At 37.9% G+C, this 16641-nt stretch overlaps 1 protein-coding gene across 1 annotated transcript in view; it reads right to left on the bottom strand.

The window, feature by feature from the left end:
• The window catches only part of RELN (reelin), a 232619-nt gene that overhangs the window by 201847 nt on the left and 14131 nt on the right, over positions 1-16641 (bottom strand). Inside the window, exon 2 of the mRNA XM_072399046.1 lies at positions 5120-5230. Within this exon, the coding sequence (XP_072255147.1) occupies positions 5120-5230 (111 nt within the window). The remainder of the gene's footprint in view (positions 1-5119; positions 5231-16641) is intronic.

The following is a 16641-nucleotide window of genomic DNA, read 5'->3' as shown; positions in this document are numbered from 1 at the left end:
ACTTGTGACCTTCATTTTAACTGATACCAATGATAATTTATGTTATATGTAAAGGTCCCAATGGCCAACAATGTAGGAGGTATTTTGTTAATAATCACCACACTAATGTACTCTGAATATAATGTATGAATGTATTATTTATGGTAGGGGTTCCCTATAGACCTTAAAGTTGTTTCAATGGGTTTCTCTATGCTAAAAAGTTTGAGAAACACTCAACTCAAGTATGCATGACCAGAACTTACATCACCAATTCCTGCTGAATGGGCTAAGCAGGAAGAAGACTCCAGACCCCCAAAAAGTCAGCAACAGGGATGAATGTGGGGAGTGAGTAACAATGCTGGAGAAAAGTACAGCTAGAAGTATAAGTGCCATAATATACCAACATAATGGGCATACTGGAATATATGGTCTTATCATGATTAACTAAAACACTTTCCTATACAGGGATGGGCCAGAATGCCTCCTAACCTCTAGAATAGCTTATAAACTACCATCATTGTTTAAGAAAAATATGGCATGTAAAATGCTGCAGTTTCAATTAAAGATGCCTTTATTTGCTATTATGACTTAGATATAGATCAAGTCAAATGTTAGGAGCTATCCATGCAGAAATCCAAGAAATCCCTGAGGGATTACAAATTTATTTTGTATAAAGTTGTTGGATAAAGTCAAAAAGCGCTTGAGCATGTATGGTTATAAATAACATACCCACGCTAGCGTAGAGACTCTAGAACACCTGACAGCTGAATTTTAAACACATAATTTCAGTGAAGTCTAGTTTTATAATGCATAAAGGAATATTTATAATTAAACAGTAAACTGCCCTGAGGCTACATGTTTTAGACTTCTATTGACAAGCAAAATGAGCCATTCAGTATGCATGGCTAGCAGTCCATTTTGTGTACCCGCTAATCATCATGTTTATCACATATTTTGACATTGTTAAATGCTAGGCATCAGGAATGCAATATTTTTTATGGAAATATGGTAAATACTTTTTTTCATGCACCTAAAGCTCATTTGCTTGGAATGTATTATTCTAGGTATGTGATTTGCTAATAATTTACTGTTATGTTCAGATAAGCCAAACACATCCTTTTCCTCTTTTCTGTAGCCCCCCCAAGCACCTCAGGAGACCACAGTATGTCAGATCTTTAAGGGTCCCACAGTGTGCAACATAACACAATGTGGGCGGTTCTCGATGATGGTCACATTTTGGTGCGAAATCTGATGGGCATGTTTACTCTAACTTTGTAGAAAGTAAAAATTTGCATACCAACACTTTATATACCAAAAATTTTAATAGATAGTGCACTGTGGAAAAAGTATATGTATCCCTGACCACTTCTTGTAGACATTTTGCATAACTTTCTACCATTGTTCGACAATTACATTTTTGATCATTCCTCCATGGAGTAAGCTCTAAGCAACCTCAAACACATTATTCAACATTTTCCCTTGTTCAGCACATGAAGACACATGAAAATTTGCTTATCTGGGAGAAACACTGTGCCCAGCAAATTCTACCTGCTAGACCATCTCATCCCTCATCACATTCTCAAAATGCCATAAAATGAAACGGTGGTGCTGCTAATCCTGATGTTGCTACTGCTGCTCTTGCTGTTGTTGCCTGTGGAGGTGAGTTAACATCAATGCAGTAATTGGATACTACATATACTATATGCACAGGGAGGGACAATTTTGCTTTTTCCACAGGGCTTTCTTCTTCCTCCACTTTCATCTTGTAGCCATGGGTCCTCCATTAGAGAATGCTTGGCCAGGAAACAGTACAAACAAGTACACTTCCAGCAATGCTCCAAGCCACTAAATTTTTTAAACCGATTTGTCCCTGCATTCTACAAATATGTGGCCTTTAATGTGTCCATTTCCCTGAAATCTGCACTGTACCCAGATACATGTAATGGAAGATACATGGAGAAATGGCTGGGGCAGAGGCAGCACAGGTTTATTGAGTGAATGTCTTACGAGTCACTAACACATCTGCATGCTGCAAATAATATCATTGCTATGCAATCTTTTCTCTAGTCAGTCTGGGTGAGAGAAGTCACACCACAGAAGGGTTGCTTTCCGCCATGCAAAAATGAATTGCACACTATTTGTGTGCATGTGGTTACTAACAATACAATACAATATTGTGGCTGCCCTGCACCTTCTCAAATTCACTTATGCTTCCTTCTTTGCACATGTGTTGAATCTAGAGATGAACAAATTTCAAGATGTCCTAGCCTCGCCCAGGTCTACCTCCACTTTAGAAGATCACTGCAAACATTTATTTGTGGTCTTGTAGTGTCTCCCATTTCACAAAATGATCTGTGACATGACCTGCTGGAATTCATAATTACATATCTCGGACTGCCTATACAAGCACAGTAAAGTGGTAAATAACTGATGCACTACAGTGAAAAGACATTGGCCCTGATTTTTTAAAACTCTCCAAGGCTGGAGAGAATACACTTTCCTTAGTGAAGCTGGGTGATCCAGCAAATCTGGAATGGACCTGATCCAGAATTGAAAACATTTGCTAACAAACAGCTAATGACTTTTAGCCAATTCATTCCAGGTTTGCTGGATCACCCAGCTTCAGTGATGAAATTATATTCTCTCTAGCCATGGAGAACTTTAAAAAATCAAGGGTATTGCGTTTCCTAACCCAGGGCAGTGCACCCAAGATGCATGTCACATTTAGAACCATACAGAGGAGGCAACACAAATTAGTCAGCAGGGAAAACAGCAATATTGATGATTTCATCCCACTTATTTTCATGTTAGAAGCCATGAAATGATGCAGCATGAGGAATAATTCTATTTAGTTTATTCTATTTAGTAATTCTATTCTTTGCCTTATAACCATCAAGTTGTTATAGTTGAATGTGACTTTTATAAGTAAAATCCAATGTAGGAAGAGAAGGAAGGTGACATACATGAAGAGGAAAAGGAGGAAGAGCAGGAGCAAGCAGGAGCAATGAAGGAGGGATTGCTAGGTGGGACTCTAGAAGGTGATCATTTCATAAGTCTACAAGATATCTCTGGGGTCATGCTAAGGAGAAGGGTGAAGGCTTGCAGTGGGGGCTGGAGGAAGAAGATTCAGCATCCACTTTGGCAAACATGGCGATTTTGCAGTGACAAGTATATTGTAAGATGTAAGATGACTATACACTCCTGGACCCACATTATCACAGCAAACATGAGACATTTTTTAAGACTTCTAAAGGGGATACCGATGCCTCATCTGATCAGCAGGCATCACTCCAGCATTGACCCACAGACCCAGCACCACCATCACCACCATGAGTAAGGCCTACTACAGCCTCTTGGACATGATGGCTAATTATTTCCAGCCAGGTTGGCAGCATGAATGCAGGGAGTTTAAAAGACCAGATAGGTTATAGATGATAATTTTATCTGGCATGCCCCCAAGTGCTAGATTACCTAACATTCAACCCAATAAATTACTGGTCCAAGAAATTTGGTTTGGTTTGGTCAAAAATATCCGCTACGACTGTGGAGCAATTGACCTTCATTAAAATAAATCAGTCTTGGATTGGTAAAGTGTTTCAGCCAATTTTTCCTGATGCTAATTGCATTACCACCACAACCACCAATAGCACAAATTTTGGAGGTAAACTGATCAGAAAAATAGATTCAGACTGCCCTATGTTTTCTTGCTAAAATAGGCTCCTAAAATTGTCTAAAGAAACTATTCCTAAAGATTCTTCTTTCAAATCATGTTCATTAAATAATACATAGAATAGGTAAGAAACATTTACATAAACACCAATTAAAAAAGAAACAAGTTCAAAGAGGTATCTCAGCTAAAGAGATCAAGCTTCAACGCCCCCCCCAATAAATTCTGATTCACTTTTTCAGATTTACTGTTCTGATTGGAATTATTGCGACTTTCCAAAAACATCTAGTGAAGATCACGTGATGTTTCAGCACTTAAAAATACTGCATTTTTGCTACATTTATACTTTATTCCTTAGGTTATATATATATTTTTTTTTAGAAAATACAGGATATGTGAGCGTTTCAAGTCTGCAAAGTACATTGTTTTGAATGTAGAAAAAATGAAAAATCTGACCAGATAGCAAAAATTCTATCTGATCTCTTGTGATCACATTCATCTGGCTTTTATGATGCTTTTGGGTAAACGCTTCTCTCTAGCTTGAAAAGCTTCTGATAAAATGTTTACATGTACAAAACAAAATTAGGATAGTAGTGACAATAAGCAGAAGCAAATTACCATCCAGGGCCATTAAACAAGTAGTTGGTGAGCCCTGAATCAACTTAAATCAGAAAAGTTAATGTCCAGAAATATTGTAAATCTAGATCTAAATATTTATTAAAAAAGGAGATGAAAGCTGGATGTGGTGGTATTTATTTGATTACAGATACAATAATGTTTTATTTATGATGTTAGCCATGAAATCAGGGAGGGTTTTTTAAAGACCATTTAAAGTCACAGTTGTCTAGTCCCCCATCTTGTTTTCTGTTATGGGAGTAATGCAGTATGTTTAAATAATACTGTGTAGTCCAATAGACACTAGAGTTAGACCCTGTGCGCTCAATATGATTATAGGAAAATCTGACACATTGGAGAGAATTAGGGAATGCAGATTCACAATGGAAAATAACAGATAAGGTTACTCAAAAGCCTGATGCAACTCGAATGGTTCCCTAAACTATTAGACAGGAATATGTAGGATATCCAATGTATTGGCTAATTACATATATTTTTTTAAATGTTTAAAAAAATCTATGTTTGTGTATGTTTTATTTTTGAATCCCCTACAAGTCCCAAGAGAAAAGAAATTCTGTTCTGGCATTTCAAATTTTTACAGCTATCCAGGTTTGTTTCCTGCTACCATGAAAAAGCACTCCTTTTATATTTTCACATAAAACAATACTTTCAGTAACAATTCATTGTACAATACAATTTTGTTTAGATTATCTTTATGAGAAAATAAGAGAATTCTTTGAGCTGACATTACAAACTATCGTGATCACTTACTGTTAGAAACAGGGTCCTTGCAGGAGCCAACAACATGAATCTTCAACAGAGGCATTTTTTAGGAATTAACTTTCATAATAGACTTACCAAATCCAAAAGCCTTTGAGCCGCCAATGCTTTGAGAAGCTTGTACGCTGGTGGATGTATACAATCCAGTCACCAATAGACCATCAAAGTAGGTGCTTGTTGAAATGGTTACTATAAGGAAAACAAATACAAATTATAAATAAATATTACAAATTTGCAATGCCTCAAAGTTTCCTTCATCAGTCTACTACCAAAAAAACAGTCATATAACAATGGCTCTGGAACAGTCAAAACTTTTGGACAACCTTTTTCAAAACAGTTTTATTAATTTGTATAAGGCTAAATGTGCAGAATTGAAAATAATTAGTTCTATTTATACAGCAGTATAATATATTTTTCTACATGACAAATTTTAATTTAGAATGCCAACAGGGGAAATTTTTTTGACTTATTACTATAATGGACTGCCAATTGGCCATTAAAATTATGTGAGAATATCATTTAGCACCCTATTCAAATACATGTATTCATTCATTCATTCATTCATTTACAAAGTCCTAAATTCATGGCAAGTAGACTAACTACTCAAAAGTAAGCTAAAGTTATGTTACCCACCCCTGTGCGATAAAGTGCTATGCGAAGACTGAAATACTTATGTTTTGTAAAGAAAATCGTGCTCCAGACCTCCAGACTTATTTCAAATCCTTAAATATGTAGTCACACAAATACAAAGGAGGTTGTTTTTCCAATCTAGGTATTCTACATACATTTTTCTACATACATTTATTCTCTCTCTCTCTCTCTCTCTCTCTCTCTCTATATATATATATATATATATATATATATATATATATATATATATATATATTTCTTTCCTCCATCTCTACAAAACTGTCAGATTTATAGAGTGAATTTTTTGTAAATCTTTTTTGAATGATCACCAGTTCATGAGCAATCACTTCTACTGGTGGTGGTTTCAAAATATTGCTGCATTAATTGTTGTGTGTTAAATTGAGATTAGCATGATCCCTACTGTAAAAATCACCGGAGAGCATTTACCACTTTGATAGCATCAAACGCTATAAGTCACTATAGGAAGGTTTGTTGGTTACACTTTTTTGAAAGTAGCTTAGCTGTCACCATAGAAGTGAATAGGTTGTGAATGCCATTTCCAAATCAGATCAGGTACTGACTAGTTTAAGTGGAGTTTATGATAAATCAGGCCCACTTTTTGGTAACTAAATTAATTCTGCAAATGCATAACTAGGGTTTGTAAGATTTGTACATTTCAAGAGACAAAAAACCATTTGGGACCAAAGTCTTAGCTAATGCCTAAGAAAAGGCTTGACATAAATGTGTATGATGGAAACACATGGATATGTTTGTTTTCCTGAGACCAGGGAAGCTTATCTTTCATGTTTGTAGAAATACCTTTGTGACTCTTTCAGAGTCTTGCATTTTGTTAACACAATCTGAAGGCTCTTGACCTAAGGAAGGCTGATTTCACTGATACATTATGTATATTTACTGTGTGCAGGGTTGATGTAGAAAAAAAAATCTCTATATAAATAAACTCTGTTTGCTACCGGTCAATAGATTAAGGGAGTACAACGCATACATTAGATAACTGCATTAGACTACAAAAACATATAAAAAATAAACAGATAATATAAAAGCGAAGAATTGTATGCTTCAGTATTTATATAATATAAAAATGTGCTTTATAACCATCATTCCTATTTTATATACTTCTGTATTTATTTCTCCTTTTCCCAAATGCTTGTCTGCAAAACAAACTTAGTATGTTATTATAATATATGTCTTCCTCTAAATCAAATCCCTGTACAGATGGGTTTACAACTACCGGTACTTCAATAAAGCTATGAAGTTTTGTTCATGAGGCTGAATGGCAGTTTACCTGAGGCACTAGTCTGATGATGCATACCACAAGCCCCACAGCAAGTGTGAAGCAAGCACCGGGCATGTACCAGTGGCTATATTAGAACTTAAGATAGCCATATTTTATTTTACTTTCCCCAGATAATATGAGCCATGATTGGCTTCTATGTTGCTACATGTAGACTAATGGTTTTCTGATATGGTTCCTGTAGAAACCTATTTACACAAACACTATGCTGTTGAAACATTGGTATCTGGTATCGATAGACCTTTGAGCTCTTTAGAGTGGTATAGATGACTGAATTTCTTGTTCTTGTAAAAATATTTTGAATAAACAGGACTAAGTGCTGCAACTTTATATTTTAATTGGCTATACATTAAAATTTAACTCAATATTAATTCCTGTTGATGGCACTACAATTGAACTAACTGTTATATGATTCATGTGTGCTGTACACATACAATTAAGCCTGGAGACAATTATAAACATTAATAAATACATAATAGGCTGTCTGCACAACTGTATCATTTTAGTTTACTGTGAAATAATTAAATATTCAAAGATTTAGCATAATGTAAACAGCTTGCCAAAAATAAATATCTTATTCAATAATACACAGTGGTTCGATAATGTTGGCCACTTTGGTGATTTGGTAAAGCTCTCCAAGAATGGATAATATCTACTATCATGGGAGAACATGGATGATCCAGCAGACCTGGAATAGATCTGGTCCAGGGCTGAAAACAATTGCCATTAATAGCAAATTGATTTTAGGTTTGCTGGATCATCCAGGTTCCTACATGATAGTCAATCTTCTTCAATCTTGGAGAGCTTAAAAAAATCAAGGCTATTGTCTTACAGAAAATACTGCCATGTTAGAGACATGCCTATTTGAAATGCAATGTCTTGATAGTGACCCTTCAATGAGGGATTCACTATATAAGGGGGCCAATGATAAGCAAAAAAAGGGACGTTTTAGACACCGCTGGATTCAAGGAGGTATATTACTTGAAACTATTTTACTCCAGTGGGCCATGTTAGCAGTTACATTTTGACCTTATAAAAATAATTTACAAAAGCACTTTATAGCCAACATATTGGCTGGTTCTGATCTCTAAGCTCATGCTCAATGCTCAAATCTCAGTCAAATTAGTGCCTTCTTTGAACATTTCTTTTAATACATTACCGTCTTGAGGCTAATATTGGTTAGTGTTTGCTAATTTACTTTATTTGACTGTTTATTGTATGCCCAGTATTTGGGTTTTAAAATCTATTATTTTCATGTACAAATAGTAAAAGTGCTGACTTTTGCACTAACCAAAAACAAAGTGCATCGTAGAAATGTTAAGTGCAATTCATGGCACGTGCAAACATTTAAGATAATCAGCTGTATACTAGGTGAGGTAAACAGAACAGAAGATATTCAATAAGCAAAATATGTATATTAAACTTTCATGAGCTGCTCACAAATATTCTGAATTAATCAGCTACTGCACATTTATCGTTTAATATTTAATGGCCCTGCTTCTACAATCCTCCAGAAGAATTCAGCATTATCATACTCTTTACAAATGAAAACTAGCAATACTAATTCCAGAAGCACTGCTGACTCTACCATGTGTGAGAGATTCATGCAGCCATGTATGATGTAAATAGACTAAAATATGATTTCTGTATCATAAAACACAAGCACATATAGACACAGGGCATAATACTTTGGTATATTCTTGTTTATTCAACTTGATTGTCCCAGGAAAAGGTACCCACAGCCTTTCTGTTTTACAGTAAATTTTTTTTGTTTTTTTTTTCATGATGGCAAGCCGTGCTCCATTGCTTTGTAGTGGTAAATAGCACTCCACATCACTTTAAAGCAATTCTTACTTTCACCTGTGTTACAAAGGCATCATTATCTGCTTGGCAAAGCAATAAAACCACCTGAGGTGACTGTTTTTTAGTTCTGCGTTATAAATAGGTAGTCTTTAATGAAACTGAAATTTCACAATTATTAGCACATCACAAGCACTATAACAAAAGCATCCTTATAACACACAGTGGCTGATCTACAATATGCAGTTAATACCTGCTCATCGCAACTAGATGTGGGGGAGTGTAGAGCAGAACAGAAATTCTGGAGTAAAGACAGCAGTGGCAGCTAAATATGCCATTTTTTTTTACTGTAGAAGACCTAAATACTTTTATATTAAAAAAACAGAAAATACACCAAGATTTTCAAGATTTCTCTAATATAACCTTTCAATTTCAGACTTCAACATTATTGTGTATAGTTTAGCAGTATGTTAAGCACCGCCACTACAGCAAAAGTATACAAATGCTGCCAGGGTCTCTTAAAAACCTGGCAGCATTTGCACTAGCCACACCATACTAGGTGCACTTTTGAGAGTAAAGGCTAGCAGTGTAGTTATCAATTTTACTATATATGGTACATCTCCCATTCTGACAAATCTCAGCCCTGTGTATGCAATTGTTTTCTTCTGCAACCCCCATCTGATTGTATATGGTACGTCTCCCATTGTAGATGAATTTATTGCACCAACTTTAGTCTCCTCATAAATTTATCTGTTCACTACCGAGTCCTTCCAACCCCACCCTCTCTCATTTTTACCTCTTTTGAAGTCCACTCTGTCTGTCTCTTCAGCCCCTCAACCCTCATTGTTGCTGTTGTCTACCCCCCCGGCCCAGTATCACAATTTTTGAATAAGTTTGCATCCTGGCTCCCACACATTCTTTCCCATGACCTGCCCACCCTCATCCTTGGTGATTTTAATGTTGCAATGGATGAGCCCAACCTTCCCTCCTCAGCCAAACTGCTCTTCATTACCTCCTCATTTGGACTCACTCAGAACATTAATGGCCCAACACACATAAACGGACACACTTTAGACCTGGTATTTTAAAAACTCTGCAACCACACCCTCCTTGAAAACTCATTATTTCCCCTTTCTGATCACAACCTTATCACCTTCAACCTATCGAACTCTTGCCCTCCCTTGCCACATCCCAGACCTGGCCAATAGCAGAGAGATATCCGTAACCTTGACCACAACCTTTTCTCAAACTGTCTTGCGTCCCTAACCCCCGAGCTCTCCTAAATCACCTCCCCAGATGAAGCTGCCACCATGTTAAACCACTCTCTTTCCTTGGCTTTGGATAAAGTTGCCCCTGCCACCTTCTGCTACCCCCACCCTGCCAACCCCCGACCCTGGCACAACACTCACACCAAACAGCTACAAAAGACTGTTCGTGCAGCTGAGCGTAAGTGGAGAAAATCAGGCCTCAGTGCTGACTTCATGGACTACAAAGCCAAGCTACAAAGCTTTAACACTGAGCTCACTGTCACCAAGCAAAATTATTTCTATGCAGTCATTTGCCCTCAAGCTTCCAACACACGCAATCTCTTCTCAACAATTGACTCCCTCCAAACCCCACAACTGCTCCCCCCGCAAAATCCGTTTCTCTGCCAGAGACATTGTCACCTACTTTAGAGATAAAATAGACAAAATCAGACATGATGTCTCTGCTCACCGAGCCACTCCAAACATACCCACCCCTTCCACCTGTAAATCATCACTGGTCTCCCTCAGCCCTGTTACTGTGAACGAAGTCTCTTCTCTTCTCTCATCATCTCCATCTACTACCTGTCTGCTTGACCCAATTCCCTCAGATGTACTCCGTGCCCATTCCTCCACCCTGGCCCCTGCCCAGACTGAACTATTCAACCTCTCCCTTTCTACTGGTAAATACCCCTCAGCTTTCAAACATGACATAATTCTCCCTATCCTAAAGAAACCCTCACAGGACCCCTCCCTACCCTCTAAGTACTGCCTATCTCCCTTCTCCCATATGTCTCCAAACTTCTTGAACGCCTTGTCTACAAAAGACTCACTGATTACCTGACCACCAACTCTTTCCTTAACCCTCTCCAGTCGGGCTTTCGAGCTGCCAATTACACTGAAACAGCCCTTATTAAAGTAGCCAATGACCTCATCAGAGCTATGTCTCAATACAACTTTTCCCTTCTTCTTCTCCTTGATCTTTCCTCTGCTTTTGACACTGTTGATCACCCCCTTCTAAAACAAATCATGCACTCCATTGGTATCAGTGACAATGCTCTCTCTTGGTTTGCTTCCTATCTGTCTGACCGCTCCTAAAAAAGTACTACTTTTAATGGTAATTCCTACTTGCCCACTCTCCTCCCTGTTGATGTTCCCCAAGGGTCAGTCCTTGGACCGGTTCTCTTTTCTCTGTACACCTCCTCTCTCGGTAGTCTCATATCTTCCTTTGGCTTACAGTACCATCTGTATGCTGATGACACTCAAATCTATCTGTCCACTCCTGACTTGTCTCCCTCAGTCCTGGATAAGGTCTCATGCTGCCTGTCAGCCATCTCATCATGGATGTCTGACCGATTTTTGATTCTTCACCTAGATAAAACCAAACTCATCATCATCCCCCCCTCAAATTACAAATCTCCCCCTGACATATTTCTAACTGTTAACAACACTGTTAATCGGCCCTCCCCTCAGGCACGTTGTCTTGGTGTCACCTTTGACTCTGCCCTCTCATTTACCCCCCATATTCAGAACATTTCCAGGTCCTGTCACTTTCATCTACGCAACATCTCCAAAATCTGCTCCTACCTGTCCCCAGAGACCACCAAACTCCTTGTACACGCTATTATCATCTCTCGTCTGGACTACTGTAACCTCCTCCTCTCTGGTATTCCACTAACCCGACTCTCTCCTCTTCAATCTATTATGAATGCTGCATCCAGACTCATCCATCCTTCCCTCCACTCCTCTTTCACTGCATCTCTTTGCAGATCTCTACACTGGCTTCCATTTCACCTTAGAATCAAATTCAAGCTCCTGTGCTTTGCCTTCAAATCCCTCCACAGTTTCTGTCCCACTTACATTTCTGACCTGGTAGAAAAGTACTCCCCCAGCCGCTCTCTCTGCTACTCCAATGACCTACTACTGACTTCCTCACTCATAACCTCATCACAAAGACTTTTCTAGAGCTGCCCCAACTCTCTGGAATGGTCTTCCTCTTCCTATTCGGTTTGCTCCTTTTTTCTGCTAATTTAAAAGAGCATTTAAAACCCATTTTTTCAAACTTGCCTACCCATCTTCTTCTGTCTTTTGAAACCATCACTACTTCCCACCATTACATATCTGCCCTCCTATTGTGTGTAAATTCCCCCACCTAATAGATTGTAAGCTCTTCGGGGCAGGGTCCTCTCCTCCTGTATCACTGTCTGTATTAGTCTGTCATTTGCAACCCCTATTTAATGTACAGCACTGCGTAATATGTTGGCGCTATATAAATCCTGTTTAATATTAATAATAATAATATTAATAATAATAATACTTGAAATGTCAGGAAGGTACAATGTGTGTTGCTGGTATGGAATAGTTTATATGTGCCTGTGCCCAGCCTACATTTTTTTTTTACAAATGATTGGTATCCTAAAGGCAGAGCTATATTACTTACAGTTCTGATTGGATTGTGTGGGGGATCTGCCTCACTTTAGGAGGCAGAAAGATAGCTTAGGTTACTAGAATTACACATCATACTAGTACATAGAGAAATGTGGAAAACACTGATCACATATAAAGGTGGATTTGCAAAGAGAGTAAAGCATCATGATTAAAGAATACAAAAAAAAACTTTTTATTTCATAAAGGGTGACTACAGTCAACACAGCTTCAACCGAATACTGTCTGCTTCTTTGACTATAAGAGATACACAATAATTTAATGTTTTTAGGATGAGTTGTGGTATTGGAATGGTATTGTGGAATGAACAAAAACAAAAAACTGGTGGCATTATTTATCAGTGAATTGGTGGCAGGGCTGAAAGTATTTTTGAATCTTCCCGGGTAACAGAATAGCCCAAACCAGGTCAAATCTACAGATCAGTGCGCTCATCTATAGAGACTGCAGGAGAACAAGCCTCAGCTTACGAAATTCATCCTAATTTATAAAGGTCTATAGCAAGAAAACAGCAAATCTGCTAAATTATTCTTTTTCTATATTTTTTCTAAGCACAAAAGATTTGGTGTTTTAACACACATGGATTATGGGCTTAATTTAATGTATTCCACCTCTCTTTGCCCTAGATTATCTGTTCCTGTTAACTTTTAAGCAACATAATATTAGAAATCAGCATGAGAGAGATGGCAGAACAATTACTGAGCAATGCCGTAGTGAGAACAGGCTAAACTGAATTCTCATAGAAAAATTCAGATTTTACTGCCATTGGTAAAGAAAAACAGGAATTTTATGTAACGCTAAATAGCGTCGCATTTTGTAACCTGTGTATGATTTTTGATGTAAACTGAATTACATTCATTTGTTTGTATATTTAAAACTCACATACTGCAATATGCTACCCAACCACTATTTTTATATATTTTTAAAAACAACTTACGTTAACTGGTCAACAAATTACTGTTGTAATAATCAATAAATTTACTTACACTGTATTTACCTCATAGATATGTACAGAACTACACTTTAATGCTGGAGAATGTTAGAGTGTTGCAAGTTTATAGTGTCTCACAGGAGTTACTAGGAAATATATTAGCTTGAAGGATCCAGATGCGCAGCAGGTCATAGTAAACATCTCTCAAATGGCAGGTTCCTGATTGTAAATACTATAACATTCCTTATTATGAATTTCTGTATTTTACTTTTTAAGTACAGGTATTGTTTAAAATTTCCAGCCAAAGGTCCTTTTTTAGATTTGTACAGAGTGGAGAATGATTAGACCCCAGTCAGGTTTAACTGCTTGCCTAATCTCCACTAGAGTGATTTACTTACTGTCCTGCTGACAATTTTAGTGTGAGGAAATCTCCAACAACAACACATACAGAAAAATAAATGCTTTTTATTAGTAGAGCAGAAAAGGCTAGAACCCATGATTTGTATCCCTTTCTGTGTTTGTGTAGCAGATTTTTCCTCACTGGTCTGGAAAAACCACTGTCACCAGAACAAAGTGAAAATCCGAACCCCATATGTTGATAATAAGCAGCCAAAGGTTTTAATCCTTCCCCACTCTATACCACTGACAAAAGTGTCCTTGAACCCCTAGCGTTTGAAAGTGAACATCCGGGAGAAGGTAATGTATGGCTGCAAACTGGCTATTTAAACTTTGTCATGAAAACATTTCGAACCAGTTTTTCTGACTTTTTTACTTTTTTGAAAAACTGAATCAGTATTCAAAATTGGATATTTAAGTCACCTCTTCTCACCTATTCTTTCATTCTCATTTTAGTAATGCAGCAGATAAAACGCGTCCTAGGGCAAGCAGTGTGATTTATAAGCTCATTTTTGAGGAAACTCTTCAGCAAAAAACAAACAAAAAAGCGGCACTGTTTGCATGATAAAAAAACGCTTTCAGAAAAAAGTAGACTGCTATTGTTGTCTTCCATCTTAAAATGCTAACTATCTGGATACTCCTGGCCTCAAATCTATGAAGAATTTCAGAACCCTAGGAAAGTAAAAATTCATATCTGTAAGTGTGTTCTACAAACTGGAAAAACTGGTGAATCTGAGGGATTTTGCAAGTTTGCATTTCAAGTGCACTTTTAATACATATATACATACATATACATATTACATAAGAACCATTAGTGAAACAACAGTCTTAAAGCTCACTGCAGAGCTTAAGAGCTTAAACTTCAATATTGAACTCAATTGGCATCAATGACTGCTCTCTCTTGGTTTGCTTCCTACATGTCTGACCAATCCTTTCAAGTTTCTTTCAATAATAATTCCTCCTCTCCAACTCTCCTCCCTGTTGGGGTTCCCCAAGGGTCAGTCCTTGGACCGGTTCCTTTTTCTCTGTAAAGCTCCTCACTCGGTAGTCTCATATCCTCCTTTGCTTTACACTACCATCTGTATGCTGATGGCACTCAAATCTATCTGTCCGCCCCTGACTTGTCTCCCTCAGCCCTGGATAGGGTCGCATGCTGTCTGTTGGCCATTTCAAACTAAACCTGGATAAAGCAGAACTCATCATCTCTCCCTTCCACCCCCCTCAAATTCCAAATCCCCCCTTACATATTTCCAACTGTTAACAACACTGTCATTCATCCCTCCCCTCAGGCACATTGTCTTGGCATCATCTTCGATTTTGCCCTCTCATTTACCCCCATATTCAGAACATTTCCAGGTCCAGTCACTTTCATATGCACAACATCTCCAAAATCCAGTCCTACGTGTCCCCAAAGACCACCAAACTCCTTGTACACGCTCTTATCATCTCTCGTCTGGACTACTGTAACCTCCTCCTCTCTGGTATTCCACTAACCCGACTCTCCCCTCTACAATCTATCATGAATGCTGCAGCCAGACTCATCCACCCACTGCTCCTCTTCTGCTGCATCTCTTTGTAGTTCTCTCCATTGGCTTCCTTTTCACCTTAGAATCAAATTCATCTCCTGCGCTTTGCCTTCAAATCCCTCCACAGTTACTGTCCCACCTACATTTCTGACCTGTCTGTATCTGTCTGTCATTTCCAACCCATATTTAATGTACAGCGCTGCGTAATATGTTGGCGCTATATAAATCCTGTTTTTTTTATAGAATACATGATCGGGAGAACATAAGGAAAATATGGTTTTGGTTGTTTTCCATTCAGATTTCCCATAGAGTCTCTCTAAATGACAAACATACGTTTGGTGTCACACTTAATATTATGCAATATATATAATGATTTCTGCTGTGCAGCTTATTGTGGGAATAGAATACTGGGATCTCAGAAACAGAATTGGGAATATTGTAAATGTATGAGAGGACCATCGGATGCTTTTTATATTTGTCTGCCTAAAAGGCTGCAGACGCTCCACTCTGTAATAAAACCCATGTAAAGTATGTCATGGTGGGCCATAGCTTGAATACCACACAGTGTCTGCAATACTTCATTCACAAGGGAGAATTCCGGACAGATCCCACAGCTGATGTTCTTCATTATTGGAACGGAACTACTTTGATTTAAAATATGACATTTGGCATCTCTTAGCGTCTATATTTAGATCTAAAAGAGAAAAAAACACGGAGACTTGTGGAGTTACATTTAAGATTGTGTAAAAAAAAGTCTTTAGTTCCTCATATTATTTATGCAATCTTTTTGTTCAACCCACTGAACTAAAGCTGAAAGTCTGCAGTTCATCTGCATCTGAGTTGTTTCATTTAAAATTAATTGTGGTAATGTATAGAACCAAAATTAGAAAAAAGTTGTCTCTGTCTAAATATTTATGGACATAACTGTATATTAGCCTGGAGGTCAGTGGGAAGAATGTCACCCTTACAGATATAGAATCATATTCAAGCTCCTATGCTTTGCTGTCAAATCCATCCACAGTTCTTGTCCCACTTACCTTTCTGCCCTGGTAGAAAAATACACCCCTATCTGCTCTCTTCGCTTCTCTAATGAACTACTAATGACTTCCTCACTCATAACCTCCTCACTCACATGGGTTCAAGACTTGGAGCTGCCCCGATTCTCTGGAATGGTCTTCCTCATCCTATTTGGCTTGCTCCTACTTTCTGCTCCTTTAAAAGAGCACTGTCTCTTAAAACCCTCACTACTTCTCACCATTCCATATCTCCCTCCCTCCTATTGTGTGATAGTTCCTCCACTTCCTAGATTGTTAGCT

The sequence above is a fragment of the Pyxicephalus adspersus genome, chromosome 2, assembly GCF_032062135.1.
Source record: "Pyxicephalus adspersus chromosome 2, UCB_Pads_2.0, whole genome shotgun sequence".
Classification (NCBI taxonomy): Eukaryota; Metazoa; Chordata; class Amphibia; order Anura; family Pyxicephalidae; genus Pyxicephalus; species Pyxicephalus adspersus.
This window is presented reverse-complemented; position numbering and strand designations above follow the sequence as displayed.